This window comes from Panthera leo, chromosome B1, assembly GCF_018350215.1.
Source record: "Panthera leo isolate Ple1 chromosome B1, P.leo_Ple1_pat1.1, whole genome shotgun sequence".
In the NCBI taxonomy this organism is placed as follows: Eukaryota; Metazoa; Chordata; class Mammalia; order Carnivora; family Felidae; genus Panthera; species Panthera leo.
Window position 1 is genome coordinate 35,499,181 of NC_056682.1, and position 25,779 is coordinate 35,524,959.

Genomic DNA, 25,779 nt, shown 5'->3' on the forward strand with positions numbered 1-25,779 from the left:
AGTCCCAATTCCCAGACATATACAATCTATTCACAGCACTACCATTTAGATCCCAAGATCCTGTGAATATTGTACACGGATTCAGGTTCCTCTGGAATAAAGTGGGTTTGAGCAGGTAGGGAAAAAGGAAGACTGAGCAGGGTTTGAAAAGAGAACGAGCCCAGTGACTGATATATACCCAGTGCCCAGACCCCCAACTCAATGTTAGTCCTTCCAGCCTATTATCAGCGCAGAAAAGGAATACTTCTATTACCTGAAGAAATCAGAGTAGCTCCCAAAACTAAAGGTGGAAGAAAAAAAATCTCTTTTCCTTTTGCCCAGTGATTCTGTGGGACAATCTCCGGCAGGGCACAGAAAAGTGGCCTACTCAGAAAGGCAGGGAAATTGCATCCATGTTCCTAAGGAGGAGATGAATCAACACTAAGTCTGAGCTCATACCACTCCTACAACCCAACCTACCTAAAAGCTTCTGGGACCCCTAAATAATCCACCCCATCCCACACAGATGATGATAATGATGACTGTGATGATGACAAACCTCTACCATGTCCCAGGCACAATCACAACATGCTTCACGGCAGGGAGAACAGGCTCACAGAGGTTAGGAAACCTGCTGGAGAGTGACGGAGCCAGGATTTGAACAGATTCATCTAGCTCAAAAGTCCAGAATTTTCCTACCACCTCATACCATCTTTAGCAGAGTGCTGTCTTCTCTGAACTTAATGGGAACACAACAGCGTGGCCTCTCTTGCGTTGCTACCTTATTCTTCGTGTCTGGATGTTCTCTCTCCCCATCAAGAGTCTACAGGAGCCAGGCCTCATCCCCTCTTTGCACTTGGCAGTGGCTACTCCAAGGGCTGAGCACAGACCAGGCCCTGTGTACTGGCTAACCAGAGAGGTGAGGATGCATCTGAGAGTCATAGAACCTGCAGTTCTTATTCTTCTTGCCTAAATGACAAAGCCAATAATTCTGGTTGGTGCCCTTTAGTCATACTTAGGGACCAATGGAAGAAGGAGTACCACTAGTCTATCTCCTAGCTATCACATGATATATGGAAATTCACCTCTGAGCCTCCAACAAGAAATGGAATATTAGTTTTTAATTCCACCCTATAAAAGTCACAATTCTGGACATTCTGTCTCTTGCTTCATCATCAAGATCCTCTCAGTTTCTCTGGCTCTTGTTTAAGACTTAAGGATTAATCACAGATGTTTTGGATAAAAGATCTATTCTGACCTTAGCACTTACCCCTTCCCAAGGTCATAGGGCAAGTTAGAGGCAGAGCTAGGACAGAGACCAGGGTAGCCAGGCCAGTCTCCAGTACGTACCACCACCACCACTTCCCAGCAGCCTACCCACGTGGCCTGGGGTTTCCAGGGAAAAATGACTCTAAAGACAAATCCAAACCCAGGGTAAGTCCAGGAAGAAAAGTCGGGTGCAAAGTTGCTCCTGCCCCTATGTTCCTTATGCCCCAGGTGAGCACTCTGCCCTCATCAAAGCATGCGTCCTATTGGACACCCAGGTCCTGGCAGACACTAGAGCCTCAAAACCGAAGCCACAGCCCCGAGCTGGGAAATTTTTCTTTTACTTTAACTGAACTTCAGAATCATATCCTGAAACTGCTTGGATGGCTATTTTGTCCCATTGCCCTAACCCACCAAGAGAGGGCAGCCTGAGCCATAGCTCCCAACTTGGTCGGTAGGACCAAAAATAGATAAAAAAAAAAAAAAAAAAAAAAAAAAAAAAAAAAACCGTGCCCATGGCTAAAGCCAGCTCAGGGTTTATCAGAGTGGCTCCAGTGCCATTCTCCAGCTCCTGCTACTAGTCGGCCGGAAAATCCGCGGCATTTTTTTTTTCTCCAGCTGGTAGGTGATCTGGCCAGGGTAGGAACACAGTTCCCAGAAAGCAAAGTCCGGAGGCCAGTGTCCCATCGGAGCTGCCCCAAGAACTGCCCACCAGATTTGCCCATCTACTCCCTCTGCTTTTTCTGTCCTCCTATCTGCGGGTTTCAGGAAGCCTCTCGGCTTTTTAGTGCGGCTGTCTACGTGCCGAACACCGTTCTCGATCTAGCTCCCACATCCCGCGATCTCCAGTCGAAAGGAGTGCAGCTGCGAACCCCCTCCCCTCACCACAAAGTATCCCCCATCGGGGCACCCCAGCCAGGTGTCGCCTCCATCCTGCGTCCGGGCCCATGTGCTGATCCTCCCGGGCGCCTCCCTGCTCTAACCCGAGGCTTCGGAATCCGGAGACGGGCTCTCGGTCCTCGGCGCCGCCAGGCCCCCACTCCCACCCCCACCCCCACCCGGTGACCCCAAGCGCTGGAGGCGCGCCGCTTGTCGGCGCGATGCCGCACTGTTGGGCACTGCGCGGTCCCGCCGGTACGCACGCTCTCCGCCCTCACCTGAAGCTCAGGCTGACGCCACCGGGGCCCCGCGCAACCTCACAAGCCTGGCCCTCCGGCGGCCCGCAGCGGCAACGGCAACGGCAGCGGCAGCGGCAGCGGCAGCTCGGTCGGTGCGTCCGCGCGGGTAGCCCGCGTGCCCTCGCCCCCCTGCCTGCGTCCGTCCTCGCCACGACGCGCATGCCCCGCTATATAGCCTGCGCGTCAGCGACAGGGCCCACCCCCGTCCCTGGGCCCCGCCCCACCCTCGCCCCACCCTGCTCTCCCCAGGGCCTGCCACGTGGGGCCCCGGCCCACGATAGGGCGACGTGCGCGAGCTGTCAGCCCGCCGCCCGCTCCACTCGGCCCAGCGCCGGCACCTCGCCGGCCCAGGCGGAGACCTAGCTCTCCGGGATCCTAGCCGGACCAGCTTCATCTTGTAACCGTTCTGCGAATTCCATTCTTCATTCACTTAAGCCCACAGACTGACTCCTCCTTCCTCTGGAAACTCCCATTTAGACCTTTCCCTCTCCACGTGGGAACCTCTTACAACCTGGCCTCCATCCCTTAGCAGTAAGACTGCTACTCACCTAATATGTATGTCTATATTTTAACACTTTTGATTAATGTAAAAAGCTTCTCAACCTCCAACTCAATTCTGAAATGTGCCCTAAAAGGGGACGCCCCATAGACGATGTTTCTTCTCCATATTTCAACCAGCCAAAAGAACAAAAATTAAAATAATTTCCTGTTCAAGTTCCAAGTAAACCATACTATACTCACTTTCCAATTAAATGTCGCACAACCCCTCCTCCCCCCCCCCCCCCCCCCCCCAATAATCAGGCTCTTTAAGGGAACCACATTTCTGAATCCCAGTCAGGGAGAAATGTTAATTTGGGGGTGAGGCGTGTCCTAGGAGTCTCCTCCGTTGTGGGATAGTCCTATTGAGATGGATATCAAGCCTCGGAAATGGAAATTTCTTGAGAAAATAAGCCACCCATTAAACGCCCATTGTTCTATTCTGGTGGACATCACGATTATTTCCTCTACAGCTAAGCCGGCTGCCACCTGGGTCTAGGGGACCCACAGGAAAGGTCTTCTAGCAGAACTGTAGCCAGTTGGTATCCAGGTACCAGTTGTAGCTCAATGTCTGGTGCCTAGCTGACACTTAGTGTCTCTGTGAATTTGCACAGGGAAGGGGCCCCGTATCCCATGCTGCAAATTCTGGAGAGAAGAACCCTCAGGCTGGCAGTGCAGACAATCCCTGGAGCATGTAGCAGAGAGAATCCAGAGTTCAGTGGCAGCTTGTTCCTAAGGACTGGGTAGAGAGGGAAAAAGAAAGCCTTGAAACAAAGCCAGAGGAGGCCAGATTGTTTATGCCACTCGTGAAGAGACTAGCCCGGCCCTGGTTGTTCTAAAATTGAATTATTCTCATCCTGCAATTACAGTCAGTGCTCCAGTTGGGTAAGGGGTGGGGTGATAGTCCTCTCATTTTCCAAGTGATTTCAAAGTAATGGTATCTCTTGCAGAATTTCCCTCAGAGCCCCTTCATCTTTGTAATAACCCTTTATACTTGTCCTTCTTGGTTAAACTCAGTATTTTTCAGACATTATGTCATCCATTGGGACTTAATCCCATCTCCAATGGGCTGTCAGAAATGGTCCAGTCTATACCATTCCTTCCTTTTCTTAAAGTACTGGAAAGGGAATGAGCAGCTGAGCCAGAGATTAAATCAAACAAGAATGCTTCTAACACATACAGCTCTGAAAAGTTTTTAAGGCTATAAATGCATATTACGCAGGGGTGTTAATCTTTTCTTAAACCTGAGGTCCAAAAATAATCCCATGGCTTTTCCAGGCAAGGTGTCAGCACTACACACAGGGAAACAAGGCAAGAAGCCTCCTGTCAGACAGGAGGAGGCAGGACAAGACACCCCACCACAGGGCCTACGACAGCATTTCACTTGTTTGCAACCAGACTGAAGGGTAGAGTTGCCAAAGTCCACCAAAACTGATAAGCTATCAGTAATCCATTAGGGGAATACAATTAATTATTAACATAGCTTAAAATCAAAAGGTTTTAACTCTTCACATCCAGCCCCACACAAAATTCTTCAGGTGAACCGTAAGTCTCTCCTTGTTGCTGAGTAGTACTCAATTTTTTATGCCTGGTGCCATGCTTGGGCCCACAATTCTATATTTCTCTCTGCATAATATGCCTTTTTCCTCTCATAAGCCACATTTCCACTCATTAAAATTCTAACTTTTCAAACTACTTCCCTTCAGAAAGCTTCTTGATTCTTCTGTGGCACATTTTACCTATCCTTTCAAACTCTTTTGACTGTAACCCACATTAAAAAATATTTTACACGGCAACTCCAGTATAAATAACATTATAGCAAACAAATGTTTTCCAGAATTTCCCTAATACAATAATACCTTGGTTTGTGAGCATAATTCGCTCACAAATTCCGGAAACATGCTTGTAATCCAAAGCACTTGTATATCAAAATGAATTTCCCCACAAGAAATAATGGAAACTCAGATGATTTGTTCCACAACCCAAAAATATTCACGTAAAAATGATTCAATAATATAATACAAAATAATAAAGAAAATACAAAATATAAAGAAAAATAAACAAATTAACCCACACTTACCTTGAAAACCTTTGCGGCTGATGTGAGGGTTATTGTGTAGGACAACTTTCTCTATCACTAACTGAATCACTGCTCTCTATTGGCTCAATGGAATCTTCTTTTCAAGCAACTTTAACAAGGCACTTATCCAATGACACTTGCTTTTGCCTCCTTTTGAGGATTTCTTGGAAATGTGACATTGCGTTGTCGTTAAACAGTTTCATCACTCACACTGCTACAGACTTATTCAGGTGGTGTTTTTCTACAAAATTTTGCAGTTTCCCACATTTTACACACCTCCCTAATATCATTTGAAGTGAGTGATTCGTCCACCTTTTCCCCCTCCTCCTCTGAAGAAGAAATGCAGATGTAGACTTCTTACAAAATCTTGCAATTTTGGCCACTCACAAACTTCCTTCGTACTTCTCAGTGATTTCCTACTTCCACCATAATCATCTCCTTCCTCTTACTGCCTTTCTTTTCAACATTTTTCTGCACGGGGGCCATTGTATACCCTTGCACGGATGTTGACTACAGTACAGTATTAATAAACTCTTGTCATATCCTATATTTAATATAACTGGCAATAAGGCAGCAGAGGAAAGGGTCTATATCTGCAGGCAGCCTGACCTAGAATGAAGTCAAGCATTCTTAAGCTTACTCTTGTATGGAAAAGCAAAGGACTGTCCATAGGTGCTCTGAAGTGACAAAGATAGACTAGTGCCAGTTGTGGGCACCTTCCAATGTTCTGAAAACTCACTGATTTCTGCCAAACACTGCGGCCTGAGACAGCATCAGAGTATGGAAGACAATCACCCACAATTCCGCAGCGAGAGACAGAGAAGAACCATTTGCTCAGTTTTGATCATGTGACATTTGGCATCACATACTGCTCATATTGCAAGACATTACTTTTTATCAAGTTAAAATTTATTAGAAATGTTTGCTCATCTTGCAGAACACTCACAGAATTACCTGCAATCTAAGGTTTCACTGTACATGCAATGTACTGATATTTTATATTTTACTTCAATTTCAAGTTTATTTAGAGAGAGAGAGAGCGAGAGTGTGTGTGCACATGTGTGTGTGCAAGCAGAGGAGGGGCAGAGAGAGAGGGAGAGAGAGAGAATCCCAAGCAGACTCCACACTGTCAGCGAAGAGCCAGACTCAGAGCTTGAACCCATGAACCCTGAGACCATGACCTGAGCTGAAATCAAGAGTTAGACATTTAACCAACTGAGCAGGTGCCCCTGCTTCAATTTTTTTTTAAAGTGATAACAAGCCCACTAAATTGATTTCAGGACCCAATATTGGGTTATGATGCATAGAATTAAAATATTTTATATGGTTCAGGCCTGGCTGGCTCAGTCTGTAGAACATGCAACTTCTTAATCTCAGGGTTGTGAGTTTAAGCCTCACATTGGGTATGGAGCCTATTTTAAAAAAACAAAAAAACCCACCACATTTTATGGTTTATGGTACTTGCATTTCCCCCTTATTTCAGTTTTGTTTCTAACTTAATTTGACCTTAAACTGTCTGGATTATCAAAGATTTCTGCATCTCCTAACATAACATCTTGCATGTAAGAAATTCTCAGCATTTGATGGATGAATGAATAGGCCAGCTCACTAAAAGTTTGAAGTTGGATGATATTTAAGGGAACTAAGCACAAAACCCTGACATTTTCTTGACTATTTCCCTTTTGACAAGGTACCACAGCCAGCAGCCAAAAGATATGCAGATTACCCATAGCTGAAGCCAATGAAACAGCCTTGGGGAAGAAGCCAGAGAAATAAAACCCCAGCTATGAGTGTGTATAAAATGGGATGGGGACTCAGAAAACAAAAATTCGCTCTGTGGTTTCTGTTGACAAGGTAGGCAACTTGATCAGCAGGGTGGGCCAAAGATCCCCTTTCTACTCCTCAGCTCTCAGAACAGTTGAAAGAGACTGGAGAGAGAAACCAATGACCAGGTAAGACAGTTTCAAGGGGAAAAATGAGTTTTCCATGTTAATTAAAAAAAAAAAAAAAAATTTTTTTTTTTAATGTTTATTTACTTTTGAGGGAAGGAGAGAGAGAGGAGGGGGGAAAGAGACAGAGAGGGAGAGAATGAGTGGCGGTGGGGCAGAGGCAGATGGAGACACAGAAACCAAAGCAGGTTGCAGGCTCTGAGCTGTCAGCACAGAGTCCCACGCGGGGCTTCAACTCACAGGGCTCCAACTCACGGGGCGTGAGATCGTGACCTGAGCTGAAGCTGGACATTCAACCGACTGAGCCACTCAGGCGTTCCAAGTTTTTCATGTTTTTGAATGTTTTAATGAATTTAAGAGGATCAGAGGAAATGTAAGTTTCTGGTTTACCCAAAATCATGTCAGAGCACCAGCACTCCACACTCTGTCAGCCAAAAGAGCTAGAATCCTTTCAGCCTCAGTCATTTCTGTTCTCCTCTAATGCTTTCAGCAGACCAAAAAAAAAAAAAAAAAAAAAAAAAGCCAAATGGTAAAAATAACACTTGATTAAGTAACAACTATAGGAATTTTCCCATTTCGTCTAAGATAACTTAGTTTGTTGGCATACAATTGTTCATAGTATTCCCTTATAATCCTTTTTATTTGTCAGGTCAGTAATCCCCTATCCTTCATTCCTGATTTTAGTAATTTGAGTCTTTTCTTTCTTTGCCAAACTAGCTAGAGGTTTGCCCGCTTTTTAAATATTTTCAAAATTGATTTTGTTGATTTTCTCTCGTTTTTCTATTCTTTCATTAATTTCTGCTCTGATCTTTATTAGAAAATATCATTGTTTTTGCCCTGTCCCTTGCATGAATGTTTAGCTGGGAAAAGAATTCTAAGTTGATGCTGCATTTTTATTATTCCTTTTGTGTTAAGCATCTATTGTTGAATGAGGACAGTCTGCTGCTAGTTTGATGAACTTCATAAGCAATGTCTTTCACCTCTTAACTGTTGCTAAGATTCTGTCTTTAGGGTTCTATAGTTTCACTACAGTACATCTAGAAGTGAATGTGCTTTTCTTTATCCTCAGTTTCTCCAAGTAGAGGATTGATATTTGTCTTGAATTCTGGAAAATCCTACCTTTTCATATTGTGTCACTCATTCTCCAAGCTGCAAGAGCTCCTATCAGACAAACATCAACTTTCTCATTTTCTTTTTTTCCTCCTCCGGTGACTTTTCTTGCATAGTTCCCATTTATACCTCTTTGGGCTGCAATTCAATTGACTTTGCACTTGTTTCTGCAGGGCTCAGCGTCTCTCACCAGTCTGAGCCAATCTTCGTGGTAATTTTTCAGCTTGTGATCCTTCCACGTGCTCCTAATATAAATTCAGCCTGCACATACCTACATGTGGCCCAAGCTTTGAGATCTCTCACGAATGCCTTTTTACCCCGGAGTTCCTTGCTGCTGATGGTTGGCAGGGACCCTTGACTCCCCTTCTAGATTCCTGCTCTCTTCATCCAAGAGATTTCAGTCCTGCGATCCTGTACCTCATACGGTGTGAGACCGTATCTTCTATCCTTAACTGGAACAAGAATCCTGGGGGCTCCTGCTCCTGCATTTTTGTCTGTATCCCTGGGAGCTGTGTTGGAATCAGCTATTACCATTCTGGCTTCCCTTTCTTTCTTGTACCTTGATATTTTCTTTCCTTTTTCCTTTCCCATTCCCCATTCCATTTCCCCCAAATTCAGCTACCTAACCGAAGGAAAAAATCTTTTTTTCTATCTTGGCCAACATTTGTCAGTATGGTCAGTTCAGTCTGCCATGTTGCCAGAGGTCTCCCTAGTTCACTCACATAAAAAAAAATATTTTATTTTTTAGAGCAATTTAAGGTTCACACAAACTGAGTGGAAAGTAGAGATTTCCCATGTACACACAGCTTCCCCCACTACCAATATCCCCTACCAGAATGACCCATGTGTCACAACTGATGAACCTACATTGACACATCATAATCACCCAAAGTCCATAATTTATATCAGGGTTGATGCTTAATGTTTCACATTCTACAGGTTTGGATGAATATATAATGACATCTATCCATCATTACAATATCATACAGAAATGTCCTTGCCCTAAAAACCTGAGCTCTGCCTGTTCATCCCTCTCTCTCCCCAACCCTGATCTTTTCACTGTCTCCATGGTTTTTCCCTTCACCAGAATATTTGGAATCACACAGTATATCTTTTCACATTGGCTTTTCAGTTAGTAATAAACATTTAGGTTTCTTCCATGTCTTTTTGTGGCATGATTTTTTTTTTCTGCTGAATAATATTCCATTATCTGGATGTACCACATTTTATTTATCCTTTCACCCACTGAAGGACATCTTGGTTGCTTCCAAGTTTTGGCAGTTAACAGACAGAGCTGCTATAAACATCTGCATGCAGGTTTTTGTGTGGACATAAGTTTTCAACACATTTGAGCAAATAGCAAATACCAAGGAGTGTGACTGACTGCCAGAGAATATGGTAAGAGTAGGTTTAGTTTTTGAGGAGTCTGGCTAAAGGGTTATCAATTTTGTCTTTTCAGAGAAAGATCCTGAATTCATTGATTTTTTTTTTTTTTTTTTAGTTTCTATTTCATTTATTTTTGCTCTAATCTTTATTATTTCCTTCCTTCTACTGGTTTTCGGTTTTGTTTCCTAGTCCTTTAGGTGTGAAGTTCGGTCGTTAATTTGAATTTTTGTTTCTTGAGGTTGGCCTATATTGCTATAATCTTCTCTCTTAGAACACCTTTTGCTGCATCCCAAAGATTTTGTGTTGCTGTGTTTTCATTTGTCTCTCCGTGCATTTTTTAATTTTCTCATTGATTGCTTCTTTGACCAATTCATTGTTTAGTAGCATGTTATTTACCTCCATGTATTTGTGTCTTTTCCAGATTTTTTTCTTGTGGTTGATTGCTAATTTCAGACCATGGTCAGAAAAGATGCACGGCAAGACTTCATCTTCTCGAATTTGTTAAGATTTGTTTTGTGGCCTACCATGTAATCTGTTCTGGATAATGTTCCATGTGCACTTGAAAAGAATGTGTTATTCTGCTGGAATGTTCTGAATATAGCTGTTAGGTCCACCTGGTCCAATGTGTCATTCAAAGCCACCGTTCCCTTCTTGATTTTCTGTTTGGGTGATCTATTCATTGATCTAAGTGGGGTATTAAAGTCCCCTGCTACCATTATATTACTATCAATTACTTTCTTTATGTTAGTTATTAGTTACTTTATGTATTTGGGTGCTCCCACCTTGGGTGTATATTTACAATTTTTATATCTTCATGATGGATTGTTCCCTTTATGATCATATAGTGTCCATTTATTTTTTAGTTTTTTTAACATTTATTTTTGATAGAAAGAGACAGAATGAGCAGGGGAGGGGCAGAGAAAGAGGGAGACACAGAATCCGAAGCAGGCTCCAGGCTGTGAGCTGTCAGCACAGAGCCTCACGTGGGGCTTGAACCCACGAACCCTGAGATCATAACCTGAGCTGAAGTTAGTTGCTCAACCGACTGAGCCACCCAGGCGCCCCATATCGTGTCCATTTTTGCTTAAAAAATTTTTTTAACTGGAACAAAGCACACATAACCTTTGCTACTTTAACCATTTTATTATTTTAAGTAATCTCTACCCCCAATGTGGAGCTCGAACTCACAAGATCAAGAGCATGCTCCACCAACTGAGTCAACCAGGCAGCCCCTTGACTTTTATTAGTCTTTCTTTTAAAGTCTATTTTGTTTGATGACAAGTAGTGTTATGCCAGCTTTCTTTTCACTTCCATTTGCATGATAAATGCTTCTCCATCTCTTCACTTTCAGCCTGCAGGTGTCTTTAGGTCTGAAGTTAAGTCTCTTCTAGGCAGCATATACATGGATCTTGCTTTTTTATACATTCAGTCAGCGTTACCTCTTTTGGAGTGTATGTAAAAAAACTGCCAAACTGTCTTCCTAAGTGGTTGTACCATTTTGCATTCCTACCAGCAATGAACAGAAGTTCCATATCCTTGTCAACATTTGATTTTGTCAGTGTTCTGGATTTTGGCCATTCTACTGGGTGTGTATCTTGTTTTAATTTGTAATTCTGTACTGACATGTGATGCTCAGCATCTTTTCATATACTTATTTGCCAAGTGTATATCTTTTTTTTTTTTTTTAAGTTTTTAATGTTTATTTTTGAGAGAGAGACAAAGTGTGAGGGGGGGAGGGGCAGAGAGGGAGACACAGAATCGGAAGAAGGCTCCAGACTCTGAGTTTGTCAGCACAGAGCCTGACGACGGGCTCGAACCCATGAACTGTGAGATCATGACCCGAGCCGAAGTCAGATTCTAAACCAACTGGGCCACCTAGGTGCCCCTACCAAGTATATATCTTTAATGAGAAGTCTGATCATGTCTTTTGCCCAATTTTTAATCTGGCTGTTTGTTTTCTTCCTATTAAGAGTTCTTTGTATATTTTGGATAAGTCTTTTACCAATATTTTTGGCAAATACTTTGTCTATGGGTCATTTTCTCATTCTCTTGATTTTCCTCATTTTTTAAAGAAACAAAATAAATCCAGACAGGAAAACTAAGAAACTCAGATAAAGCTAGGTATGGAGCCACAAAGTGAAAGTAGGGTCTTCTCCAATAATCTCAAATCACTGAGAAATTTCAGGCACAAATTTTGTTTTCAATGTAGAAAGACATTTAAAAAACTTCTTCCTTTTTCACATCATTCAACAAAATGTTGTCCAATGAAAAGGGCCCTATAACATTGTACAGAAATTAGGTTCTGTCTAGGGGTGGCTAGATGGTTCAGTCCGTAGAGCATGTGACTCTTGATCTGGGGTCATGAGTTCAAGTCCCATGTTGGGCAAAGAGCCTACTTTTTAAAAAATTGGTTCTCTTGAGAGTAAGTTCAAGAAGCACTGCACCATTTCAGAATGGAGTTTCTAAATAAACTGAAAGAGATGTAGTAGTGAAGCAAGCAACCAGGGTGCTTTGGGAAGGTATTTTTAAGGGGGTACAGACACACTGTAAAGTATATGGAAAGAAGGGCAAGCATTAGAATAAGGGGAGAGAAGAGGCCACTCTTGGAGCTTTCACATAGGCTAATAGAAACTGTCTGATGGGAAAACAGATTTGAAAAACAACACATACACACACACCCTTCAATTGTCCCAGAAGTAAGACTATTAGTCTTATTTTCCAAGAAATCTTACTACCAGATCACAGTGAAATTACCTAATATTACTGAAGCTGCACCTTGCTTGCTGAGTAATAAATCAGTAATTCTAACAAATGCTATACAGCTCTACAAAGGAAAAGAACTATATCAATATATCAACAGCACTATTTCAAACACAACTACATGTTTATACAAATTTGTTTTTATTTATTTCCCACCCCACAGCCCAATCATTGCACATTAAGACTGAAAAAAATGGCAAGAGAACAGGAATAAAAAGTGAAGAAATTTTGTATTATATTCAAGCATTTGTCTTTTCTGATTATATAAGAGAAAATGAGTATTAGGAAATCCAATTTCAAAAGAGAAATTCAAAATGCTTCCACAGAGAATCAGAAAGCTGATCTGTTGAGACGGAGACCAGTGGTCCAATTTGTTTGATTCAGTGGGTTTTAAATTCCAGGCTTTAGCCTTGCCCTATGTCCCACACTCTAAATGAAACTAGGAGTGCACTAGCAACACTCTTTCAAAGTTCCTCAACCTCTGTGGGGCACTGCAACAAACTGAAAACTTGCTTGCTTTTATTCTTCTAAGGAGTTTTAAGCTAAAGTTTCTCTTCTCAGACACTATTATATAAAATGGGAGTTTCTGCTTTGTCCCCTCCCTGCCATCACACCAAAAAATAAATAAATAAATACAAATTTGAAATGGGTAAATAAAATTGGCGTTTAAAACCAGTTAAAGCAAGTTAAAACTGAATTAACCCTGAAGGGGTGAGAGGATTTTAAAACAGGGAAAAATAAACACAAAAAAACCCCACAGGCATATTGACAATTTTCTAAGCTGAAATGTCTGGACTCTGGCAGGAGTGTCATGTTTTCCAAAGCTGACTTTTGGAAATCTTAAGCTGGATTCAGAAAAATTCCTAACAATATGAGCCAACAGCCAGGAATAGGTTATTGAGCAAGGGAAATGAGTGATTCCATTTACAAACACATCAACGAAAAGAAGGCCACACATCCAGGAAAAAGGTTTAAGAAAGACTCACTCCATCATGAATCTTCCTAGCTGTTGAATTTCACTGTGTTCTGATTCTTAATTTAAAAGCTGAAACTTTATTAAAGATCAATAACAAAGAGCCAATGTGTGTCGGGGGGGTGGGCGGGGGAGGTGGTGTAGGAAGAAATCAACATGGTACACTGTAAAGCAACTAAAATATACAGAAAAAAACTTCATCTGGCCTTTCTCAGGAGGCCAAGGAATGGCTAAATGCCCCTTTCAAAGCTTCAAAGCCAACTCAAGGCACAGGTGTCATAAACTCAATTCCCAGACAAGATTAGGTCAGTAGGACTTGACTACGCCACCAGCTGGTTTTACTACGTGCCTTTCACACTTACCAGCAATCACAATATCTAGAAAAACTTTGCCTCACAGGTGTTTTTACTACCTTTCTCAGTTGCCCAAATAAAGTAACTCTCTACTTCAAGAAACTCGGAATGACTTCATTCATTATCACCTCTGGCACAGAAATAGGAAGTGCTTAGTAAGCATAACTTACAAGGTGTAACTGCTGTTTCTGCAGGTTTCCACAGCTCATGTTGGCTATGGGGGCTTTTAGAGGTTCCCTTGTATTCACCCCCTCCATATATACAGGACCTGTACTGCCACCACTTGCTCTACAAAGGCAACAAGGAAATTTCCAGCTGATATTTAGAAATGGAACTTACTTCTTGGTGATATCAGGTATAAAAGAGAAAAAAAAAGAAAAAAGAAATCTTATTCTACCAGGTTGGTAAAAAAAAAAAACAACAAAAAACAAAAAAACCACAACAACCCACCGCCAACACAAAAACCCCTTGGGTCCCTCTTGATCCTGCCTGAGTTGCAGCTGAGTTCAGAAGTCTAATCTCCCTAAGCACCCATATCCTGGCTACCCAGTCACAGGAAGAACAGGTTTTCGCACAGCTGGATGGCTGGTTCATGATGCAAGATCTGTCCTGACAGAAAAGCTAGCTTGTGGGCATACTTGCAGGGAGCTGGGACTCTGATGGTGCCAGGCCAGTTCCAGTACATGTGGCACAGCTTGAAAGTCAACCTGTAGGCCAAGAAGAAAATAGGATCCAAATCACTCTCCACCTTTAATTTTGGGACATGATTAGGTACTAATGGGTGTATGACACACAGCATGCTTTCCAGAAAACTGGGGAACTAAGAAATACATGATGCAACTTTTGGGAATCATTACTTTTAAGTGGAATTATTTAATTTCATTTCTATTTGTAAGTAAGAGGACATGGATAAATTCCCTCACTTTAGGTACCCTCATTTTTAGACTGAAACAAGGAAAACAACAGAATTTTTTTTTTTTTTTGCCTCAAGAAGAGGCTGAAGAATGCGTTAAGTACCCCAGCAAAGTACTGAAATAATCTGAGCCCAATGACATTGGGTCTCAAAACTGGCTGTGTGTTGTAATTATCCAGAGTAGTTTCTTTTCTTAAAAGAATTATTTTTTAAAAAAATGTTTGGAGCACTTGGGTGGCTCAGTTGGTTGAGCTTCTGACTTCGATTCATGGGTTTGAGCCCCGTGTCAGGCTCTGCTCTGACAGTGCAAGCCTGCTTGGGATGCTCTCTGTCTCCTCTCTCTGCCTCTCCCCAACTCATACTTTCTCTTTCTCAAAAATAAATAAATAAGGGGCCCCTGGATGGCTCAGTCAGTGGAGCATCTGACTTCAGCTCAGGCCATGATCTACAACTCGTGGGTTTGAGCTCCACATTGGGCTCTGTGCTGACAGCTCAGGGTCTACAGCCTGCTTTGGATTCTGTGTCTCCCTCTCTCTCTCTTCCTCCCCCCGCCCCTACACTCTGTCTCTCTCTCTTAAAAATAAATAAACATTAGAAAATTGAAAAATTGTTTTAAGTAAAATAAAATTTTAAAAATGTTTATCTATTTTGAGAGAGAGAGAAAGAGTGTGTGCAAGCACATGCAAGTGAGCAGAGGAGGGCCAAAGAGAGAGAATCCCAAGCAGCCTCCCTGCTGTCAGCACAGAGCGGATGTGGGGCTTGATTTCATGAACTATGAGATCATGACCTAAGCAGAAATAAAATTCAGACTCTTAACCAGCTGAGCCACCCAAGCACCCCCAGAGCAGTTCTTTTTTTTTTTTTTTTTTAATTTTTTTTAACGTTTATTTATTTTTGAGACCGAGAGAGACAGAGCATGAACGGGGGAGGGTCAGAGAGAGGGAGACACAGAATCTGAAACAGGCTCCAGGCTCTGAGCTGTCAGCACAGAGCCTGACGCGGGGCTCGAACTCACAGACCGCGAGATCATGACCTGAGCCAAAGTTGGCCGCTTAACCGACTGAGCCACCCAGGCGCCCCCAGAGCAGTTCTTAAAATACGAATGCCTAAGAATGCTTGGGGTAAAGCCTGGGCATCAGCTTTACCAATGTTTTGTTTTAAGCTCTTCAAGTAATTTTAAAGTGCACAGGAATTACCAATCACTCTTCAAAAAAAATACCATTATGAAAGACATGAAAAAAATTAAAGGGTAAATATTCCAGTCAGGTGGCAGTGACCCCATCTTAGCTAGTTGGCCATGATTAATTATGAGAAAGAGTAAGTTATTGGTCAGCTCACCTCTGCATGTGATCAGGACTCAGGTTTGCAGTGTTGAGAACACAGACATAATGGGTAGGAATGCCACAACCCTGCCGTACGTGATGGGCAAGAAGGTAGAAGTCCACCCTAGGAAAGAAAAAATACAAAGGAATGATACGGTCAGATTTGGCCAAAGAGAGCTGAAAAAGATCTTGGTGATCATTTTGCCTCCTTCACCTAAGGCTCAGAGAGGTCAAATGACTGGATCAAGGATACACACAGACCAAACCATATTACAGCTCAGGAATCTGGACTCAACAGTATATGGTATTAGAGGGGTACCTGATTGGCTCAGTTAATAGTGTGTGACTCTTCATCTCAGAGTTGTAAGTTTGAGTCCCACGTTGAGTGTAAAATTACTTAAAATTGTTAAAAAAAAAAAAAAAAAGGGAATGGTAGCAGAAACTACCAAATCTGTGTGCAGGAAGTTAAAAGTATACATAATCTTAGGAAAAGAATGTGCGTTCAATATTTTATACTTAAGAGGTAAAAGATTTATTGTTGGTTTGTCCTTCAGTTGTTTTGAAAATATTTTATGACCATAAAATCTCTGGGGATTCCATTCCATATCTCTCTAGTCAACCTCCCCATTCCAATACCCAAGGAACAAATAACCCCTCCAACCTATTCTTGCTGAAATATAATGTTTTCCCCACTTACCACTCACAGCTTGTTATGGTATGATCTACCACAGTCCCAGGGGAGGGAGTCACAAAGTGCTCGGTAGCAGCCAGGTACAAATTGGTACTGATTTTCTTCTGAACTACAAATACTACCATCTTGGGCTGATAATTCTCAAAAGCTTCAAAACACTTCTGTAGCTGAGGAATCTCATAGTTGGCAACTGTCTTTAGTTGGCCATCAGACACTCCGTCACGGTATACCACAATCTTCTCTGGGAGACAGTGGTTCACCTGAAACGACACCCTCCTGAGGTGAACTATGGAGTCTGGGGTTGATGACCGCAGGCAGTATGAAGCTCACTCAGCACACAGCTTGGCAATCTGGCAGTAGGTCCCTCTGACAGCTGGGCCCAAAGCCACCATGTCAGAAGGGAAGGGAGGAAAAGCTTCTAGTCATTTCTAGACTTCCTCAGGGTAGTAAAACAGACCTGGTACAGCAAAAGTGTTATAAACTATGAAAGTAAAATAAGCCAGTGATGAGTCACATACATAAGGCCCATACTCAAAAAATATGAACAAAGTTGAAAGAAATGGTAGGAAAATTATGGGATGAATCAACCTTCCTTTGACTTGTATTTCACATGAATTACCATTTAGGCAAAGAACAAGGTAAGTGTTAGAGAAATTCTAACATAGGACTGCACAACCCACAGATCCATCTTCTTCACATTTTTATGTACAAGCAACATCTAAAGTTGCTAACAAGTGAAAGGATCCCTTACAAAATATTATCCTACAATCAGGTATAATGTGAAACATTTTTACTAAATAATTAAAATTAGCATACAGTTATGGTAAATTATCCATGGATCCAAATCAAATTTGGATGCTGGATATTCAATCAGTTTGAAGAATAATGCTTTTCCCATTTAGAGAATATTATTATGTTCTAGCTGTGTTTGATTTCAATAGTTCAAGAGAATAAGCTGTTCTTTTTTTTTTCGGGAGAGAGAGAGAGAGAGGGGGAGAGAGAGAGAGAGAAAGAGAGAGAGAATGCTCATGTACACAGGCAGGGGAAGTGCAGAGGGAGAGGGGGAGAGAGAATCTTAAGTAGGCTCCACACCCAGCCCTGAGCCTGACACATGATTCTATTTCACAACCATGAAATCATGATCTGAGCTGAAATCAAGAGTCAGATGGTTAACCAAGTGAACCACCTAGGTGCCCCTAAGCTGTTCTAACTTTAAACTAGAAGTTCCCTGAAAAGTGCTTTAGTTTAGTCCACAGTCCGTAAGTGGTAGTTTGATTCTAATCAAGTCGTATAGGTTATTCACAATTCCCCTCAGAAACCTAAATTATTACTGAATTAAATATATATACACTATACATTCTTTATACATTTATTCTTTTTAAGTTTCAATTCAAAGAATCCTATTTTTTTTTAAATGTTCTATTTATTTTTGAGAGACAGAGAGAGAGAGAGGAAGAAAGAGCATTGAGTGGGAGAGGGGCAAAGAAAGAGGGGGACAAAGGATCCAAAGTGGACTCTGTGTTGACAGCAGAAAGCCTGACGTAGGGCTCAAACTCACAAACCATGAGATCATGACCGAGCCAAAGTTGGATGCTTAACCTACTGAAACACCCAGGCACCCCAAGCATCCTTTTTTTAAAAAAAAATGGTTACTTGGGGCACCTGGGTGGCTCGGTTGTTAAGTGTCCAACTTTGGTTCAGGTCATGATCTCACAGCTAGTAGGTTCCAGCCCCGTGTCAGGCTCTGTGCTGACAGCTTCAGATTTTGTGTCTCCATCTCCCTCTGGCCCTCCCCTGCTCACACTCTGTCTCTCTCAAAAATAAATAAACGTTAAACAAAAATTTTTTAAATGTTTATTTTTGAGAGAGAGAAAAAGTGGGGAAGAGTCAGAAAAAGGGAGAAAGAGTATCCCAAAAATCTGCGCTTACAGCGCAGAGCTGGACACAGGGCTTGATCTCACAACCATAAGATCATGACCTGAACTGAAATCAAGAGTCAGACACTTAATTGACTGAGCCACCCAGGTGCCCCCAAAGAACCCTTTTTAAAAAAATGTTTATTTTAGTACGTATTTTGAGAGAAAGAAAGAGAGAGAGAAAGAGCATGCACATGCAAGTGGCAAAGGGGCAGAGAGAAGGAGAGAGAGAATTCCAAGCAGGCTCTAGGCTGTCAGCACGGAGCCCAATGCAGGGCTCGATCCCATGAACCGTGAGATCATGACCTGAGCTGAAATCAAGAGTCAGAACCTCAAACGACTTGAGCCAACTAGACGCCCCTCAAAGAATCCTTTTTAAAAATAATCCCCTAGAATCTTGCTGAAGTTAAAGCTCAGAATTTCAAATATTTTTATAAATGTGCCTTTTTTTGAGACACCTCAAGTATTACATTTACAAATGTGTGATTCACCTCACAGTCCCAAACTGTAATTATTGCTCTTGTTTGTATGACTTTTCTGTTTTTGTGTTGTCTTTGGCTGTCCAGAATCTATTCTATCATTTTTGGTAAGAATGTTTAGTTTCCTTCTCCCCTCAACAGGATAAGTCTGCTGGGACTATTAATTGAGGTGCCTTCCCCTAATCCAGGATATCTCAACACTCATGATCTATGGAGCTAGATTATTCTGTTTTGGGGGGCTGACAATGTTTAGAAGTATTCCTGGCCTCTACCCACTAGATGCCAGTAGCAATCACCCCCCACTAAAAATGCCTCTAGACATTGCCCACTGGGAGGACATAACTGCCACCAGCTGAGGACCACTGCACTAATCAAAGGACATAAAGATGACCCAAGTTATGCCAGCATAATGCACCTCCTTGCTTTGAATCTTGAGCAGATAATGAAAATCACTTGGAGTATGGTCCCTCTGTGGTGGTGTCTCTTTAGGTCCCTGCTTCTGGAACTCCAGGAGCTACCCTGACTCCTGTCCATTTCCCGGTTTGATGTTAAGCCTTCTCACCAATCATCTGAGACTCTCCATGATTTTACCAATTAATTCTCACTTTGCTAAAGGTAACACATTTCTATGACTTCTCAAAGATCCCTTACTGATACACTATGTTAAAAGGTAGACACCAGGGGTACTTAGATCAGGAAGAAACCGTCATTTCAGAGAAGGAAACAGAGTGGCAGTCCAATGGATCTGGGGTCAGGAGACCTGGGACTGAGTATGATTCTGCTGTTCCTTGGCTATGATCTCAGAACACTGTTTCCTCAGTTGAAAAATGGAGATAAACCACCACCTTGCCTTCTTGTCAGAGTTGTTAAGGGGGATAAAGTAAAAAATATACACAGTTGACTCTTGAACAACATGAGTTTAAACTGTGTGGGTCCACTTATATGTGAATTTTTTCAATATAGTACATTACTGTAAATGCATTTTCTCTTCTGTATGATTTTCTTAATATTTTTTTCTCTTATTTTATTGTAAGAATGCAGCATATAATGCCTTTAGCATACAAAATATGTGTTTCATCTACTGTTTATGTCATTGGTAAGGCTTCTGGTCAACAGCAGGCTATTAGTAGTTACGTTTTTGAGAAGTCAAAAGGTATACAGTTTTTTGACTGCATGGGGGGTAATAAGTACTCCTAGCCCTTGCATTGTTCAACAGCCAACTGCATATATTTTTAAAAGTTGTTCAGAATGCACTAGATTAAGGAAATACAGATATTCCAAAGCATCGAGAAGTAACATAACGAGATAAATGGAGTGAAAAATAGAATCAAATTCATCTGAAGTATTCACTGACATCACCTCTTTCTTTAAAATTTGCTAAGCAACCACTCAGTGTGAGATACTATACTTGGCCCTATAATATAAGCTGCCAGTAGAAGTGAAAGATGATTCCTGTTATCAAGGAGCTTAAAAATCTAGTAATAGTCAACAATGGTAACTCTTCTAGGTCATCTAATCCATACTCTTTTATTTCATAAATGGTTAAGATTAGGGTCTAGACAAGGGTCAGGATATAAGACAAATCACAATATTGAAACATAAATGTTAAATGTGTATTATTAAACCACTTCAGTACAAGAGTAAATAAATTAATAATAAATTAATGAGTACCTTGAAAGCAGGACTGTGCCTGTTTGACTTGTATTGCTAGCACTGAGTACGATGGCAAGGATCAAGTAGAAAATAAATATCTGCTGAAAGTTTGAGATGTTCTTTTAGGCATGGCTCCATTCGTTCATAAAATAAACACTTAATGCCACTACATACAAGCAATTGTGTTAGTCTCACAAAATTAAAAAATTACTTTGATACAATCCAAATGTTCATGGAACTCAAATTAGAACTGGAGAGACAGACACATAAAGTAAATGTTTGCAATAAATTACAAATAACATAATAAAGATAACATTTGTTGTCTGCAGGGAAAAGTCAACATTATGCCTCAGGAAAAGGTGTAATGAAAGAATCAGCAGATAATTCAGGCAGCAAAGAAGGGTAAAAGGTTTCCAGGCCTAACACAAGCAAAGGCCTAGATTGTGGCTGGACAAGGGGTAAGAAAACAACTAGAGACCACTATATTATCAGTCATACATTTGAAAACTACTCTGGCGACCATCTACAAAACAGATCAAAGATGATTAAGAATGAGTATTAGGACCAGATCACTTCCAGTTGAGGATGTCAAATGAGAACACTGAAACCCTTCACTCTTATGGTAACACCACAAAAATCAAAATAATATAAAAATCACACTTACATATGGGACTATCAAAGACCAGTGGAAGCAAGAAAGCCTCGATGAACTTGAACAGAGAGGAGCCTTCAAAAAGGAGCAGTGAATTTCTGAAGCATCCATGAGACAAATGACAAGAGTGAATGTGGGTAGCAGGAAGAGGCGGCCTGAGGTTGCAGAAATTTTACCAAGAACAGACAAGACTGACAGGATTCTGGGGAGATGGCAGAGGAGGAAGAAAAGGACATTCTCTCCCCACCTAGATAACAAATGTACTAGCAGAATCTGTCTGATGTGAATAATTTTGGAACTCTGGAGTTTGTTGAAGGCTTGCAATTTCCCAGGGAAGATGTGGACAGTGAACTGCGGTTAATTTCCACTCTTGGTACAAAAGCTGTCCTATACCTATGCTCACCCACACTGCAGGGCCCTGTCCTACAAACACTGGGATCTGTTCTCTGAGTGCTGCTTCTGATCACAGAAGTGCAGACAAAGAGGCTGGCAGCCATTCTTGTTGCATCTAACTCTCCAGCTGAAGTGACTTGCAGGGTATTTAATGGGCAAGTGCCATCCTCCCCTGACCCTTCATTTTTCTCTTTATCCTTTTTTGGAAGTCAGACATTAAAGACTGGAACACTCAAAAACAACTGCATAAATGTCAAAAATCAGAAAGTGACAATGCATGCTCAGATAAAAGCTCAAAACACTGAAAGACCTTAAGTTCCAGCACAATCATAACCTACACCAGTCAAGAAATAAAAAGTAACAAACAGAGCAAAGGCCTGAAGAAGGGGGCCAATCTGATTTCCAAAGTTACCACATTATTAGATTCAAATGTCGTTTGCAACAAAAGTCATAGAGCAAAGAAAGAAACAGGGAAGTATGGACCAAAGGAAAACATTAAATCAATAGAAATGTCAGTGACGAAAACCTCATGGCAGTTACACTGACCAAAGACCTTAAAACAATGGTCTTAAAGGGGTGCCTAGGTGGCTCAGTCAATTAAGTGTCTGACTTTGGCTCAGGTCATGATCTCATGATTTGTGAGTTCGAGACCTGCATTGGGCTCTGTGCTGACAGCTCAAAGCCTGGAGCCTGCTTTGAATTCTGTGTCTCCCTCTCTCTCTGCTCCTCCCCTGCTCACACACTGTCTCTATCTCTCTCAAAAATAAACATTAAAATCGTAAAAACAAAACTAAAAAACTATGGTCTTAAAGATGCTCAAAGAACCAAAGGGGGTGTGGACAAAGTAAACAATGTTTGGAAAAAGTGAAGTATTAATAAAGAGAAAACCTAAAAAGTAAACAAAAATAACTACCAGAGCTGAAAAGTACCATAACTGCAACTTCACTGGATGGATTCAAATACAGATCTGAGCAGGTAGAAGAACGAACCAGCAAACTGAAGATTGTATAATGGAAATTATTGTTCACAAATAAAAAAGACTGAAGAAAAGAGAACAGTGCCTAAAGGACTTGGAGGACACAATCTAGCAGACCAATATTTGCATCTTGGGACTCCCATGAAGGAAAGAGAAAAGGGGTAGAGAGAATATCTGAAGAAATAATGGCTGAAAACTTCCTAAATCTGATCAAACACATGAATATAAACAGTCAAGCTCAATGAACTCCAAGTGATATGAATTCAAAGAGAACCACACTGATACACACAATTAAATTTTCAAAAGCAGAAGATAAAAGGAATCATGAAAACAAGATAGAAGAAAATCATTGCACGCAGAAAAGATTATCAGCAGACTGCCCATCAGAAACTCTAGAGACCAGAATGTAGTGGGTTGATATATTCAAAGTGCTAAAAGAGAAAAACTGCCACTCAAAACTTATACCAGCAAATTATTTCTTTGTCAAAAATAAGAAAGAAATTAAGACATTCCCAGATAAAGGCTCAGAGAGTTTCTTGCCAAGAGACATGCCATGCAAGAAATGGTCAAGGGAGTCCTGTAGGATGAAATAAAAGATGACTCGACAGTAATGTGTAGCCATAGAGAGAAATAAAGATTTCAATAAAGGTGACATATCATTGTATTATCGTAACAGTGGTTTGTACTACATTTAAAAATTTTCTACATGATTTATGACTCAAGTAAATTTAAAGAAAAAAAAAGCATTAGTCTAAGACTGAGCATTATTTAACTTTGGTTTATAACTCCAAATCTTGTCTTTTTTACAAAATTTAAAGACAAATGTATTTAAAAGGATTATCAGTCTATATATGAAGGCACAAAATATATAAAGGTATATAATTTTATGACATCAACATCTAAAGAGGTAGAGATAGACCTGTAAAGGAGCAATGTTTCTCTATGTTACTGAAGTTAAACTACTATACATTCAAATCAGAGTGTTTTAACTTCAGGATATTAAATGTAATCCTCACAGTAACCTCATACAAAATAGCTATTGAACATACACAAAAGGAAATGAGAGTCCCCAACAAAATTAACCCAAGGAGGTCCACACCAAGACACGTAATAATTGAAATGGCAAAAAGCAGTGGTAAAGAGAATTTTATTTTATTAAAAGAAATTTTTTTAATGTTTTATTTTTGAGAGAGACAGATAGAGGATGAGTGGGGAGGGGCAGAGAGAGAGGGAGACACAGAATCTGAAGCAGGCTCCAGGCTCCGAGCTGTCAGCACAGAGCCTGATGCAGGGCTCGAACCCACAACTGTGAGATCATGACCTGAGCCGAAGTCGGACACTCAGCCAACCAAGCCACCCAGGTGTCCCTAAAGAGAGAATTTTAAAAGCAACAAGAAGGACGCCTGGGTGGCTCAATTGGTTGAGTGTCCAATTCTTGATTTCAGCTTAGGTCACGATCCCAGGGACATGAGGTTAAGCCTCACGTCAGGCTCCACGCTGACAGTGGAGCCCAGTTAAGATTCTCTCACTCTCCCTCTGCTCCTTTTCCCCACTCATGTGCTCTCTAAAACAAAACAAAACAAGACAAGACAAAATAAAATAAAATAAAATAAAAATAAAATAAAATAAAATAAAATAAAATAAAATAAAATAAAATAAAATAAAGTAAAAGAAAAAAAAAGAAGCAAGAGAAAAGAAAACAGTTACATATAAGGGGAACCTCAAAATCCTATCTATCAGCTGATTTTTCAGCAGAAACTTTGCAAGGCAGAAGGGAATGGCATGATATATTCAAAGTAATGAAAGTACAAAATCTGCATCTACGAATACTCTACCTAGCAAGGTTATTAATTCAGAATAGAAGGAGAGATAAAGAGTATTCCAAACAAAACTTAAAGAAGTTCATCACCATTAAATCAGCCTTACAAGAACATTACAGGAAATTATTTGAGTGAAAAAAGGCCATTATAGAAGAAAATTAGGATCACAAAAGCAGTAAAATAAATTCTATCTATAAAAATCAGTCAAGGGAATCACAAAATAAAAGGATATAAAGTAGAACATCATATACATACACCATGGGGTGGGGAAATAAAAATTTAGTGCTTTTAGAATGGGTTCAAACTTAAGTGACCCATAAGATGTTATATATGAACCTAAGGGTAACCACACATCAAAAACCTGTAACAGATACACAAAAAATAAAGGAAATGGAATACAGGCCATCAAACCACAAGGCAAAAGAGCAAGAGAAGAAAGGAATAGAGAAGAACTATAAAAACAGCCATAAAACAACAAATGTTAATAAATATATACCTGTCAATAATTAATTTAAATTTAAATGGACTAAATGCTCTAATAAAAAGACATAGGGTTATTGAATGGATAAAAAAGCAAGATCCATCTATAGGTTGCCTACAAGAGAAATCACTTCAGATATAAAGACACAAAGATTGAAAATGAAGGGATGGAGGGGTGCATGGGTGGCTCAGTCAGTTAAGTGTCCAACACTTGGTTTCAGCTCAGGTCATGGATCTCATGCTTTATGGGACTGAGCCCCATGTCGGCCTCCATGCTGACAGCACAGAGCCTGCTTGGGATTCTCTCTCTCTCTCTCTCTCTGCCCCTCCCCTCCTTGCATTCTCTCTCTCTCAAAATAAATAAACGTTACAAAATAACCCCCACAAATGGATGGAGAAACATTTATCATGAAATAGAAGTGAAAAAAAAGCCAGGGAAGTAATATCTGTATTAGACAAAATAGACAAAGGAGGACACTACATAATGATTAAGGCAACAATCCAACAAGAGGACATAACAATTATAAATATTTATCCACCCAACAAAAAAGCACCTAAATATATAAAGTAACTATTAACAGACAAGGAAAAAAATTGACAGTAATACAGTAATAGAAGGAAACTGGAAAGACATTCCATGTTTATGGATTAGAAGAACAAATATTGTTAAAATGTCTGTATTACCCAAAGCAATCTACACATTTAACGCAATTGCTATGAAAATACCAGCAGCATTTTTCACAGAGCTGGAGCAAACAATCCTAAAATTTGTACGGAACCACAGAAGACCCTGAACAACCAAAGCAACCTTGAAAAAGAAAAGCAAAGCTGGAGGCAACACAATTCTGGACTTCAAGTTCTATTACAAAGCAGTAATCAAAACAGTATAGTACTAGCACAGATATAAGACACA

The 25,779-nt window shown here is 40.8% G+C and overlaps 2 protein-coding genes across 8 annotated transcripts in view; both read right to left on the bottom strand.

The window, feature by feature from the left end:
* Positions 1-2,496, bottom strand: part of SLC39A14 (solute carrier family 39 member 14) — a 43,599-nt gene extending 41,103 nt beyond the window's left edge. For 2 of the 3 annotated variants that reach the window (XM_042934612.1, XM_042934615.1), the window contains exon 1: positions 2,403-2,496. The gene's annotated coding sequence lies outside the window, so the exon portion shown is untranslated. Of the gene's footprint in view, positions 1-253; positions 399-2,402 lie in introns of all 3 variants that reach the window. The other variant, XM_042934613.1, reaches the window with a different exon arrangement.
* Positions 2,497-12,369: 9,873 nt separating this feature from the next.
* PIWIL2 (piwi like RNA-mediated gene silencing 2) overlaps positions 12,370-25,779 on the bottom strand; it is a 75,788-nt gene continuing 62,378 nt past the window's right edge. For all 5 annotated transcript variants that reach the window (XM_042934618.1, XM_042934620.1, XM_042934616.1 and 2 more), the window contains 3 exons: positions 16,504-16,757; positions 15,823-15,930; positions 12,370-14,278 (listed from right to left, as the gene is read on the bottom strand). In XM_042934618.1, the coding sequence (XP_042790552.1) occupies positions 14,122-14,278; positions 15,823-15,930; positions 16,504-16,757 (519 nt within the window). In that variant the 3' untranslated portion in view covers positions 12,370-14,121. The remainder of the gene's footprint in view (positions 14,279-15,822; positions 15,931-16,503; positions 16,758-25,779) is intronic.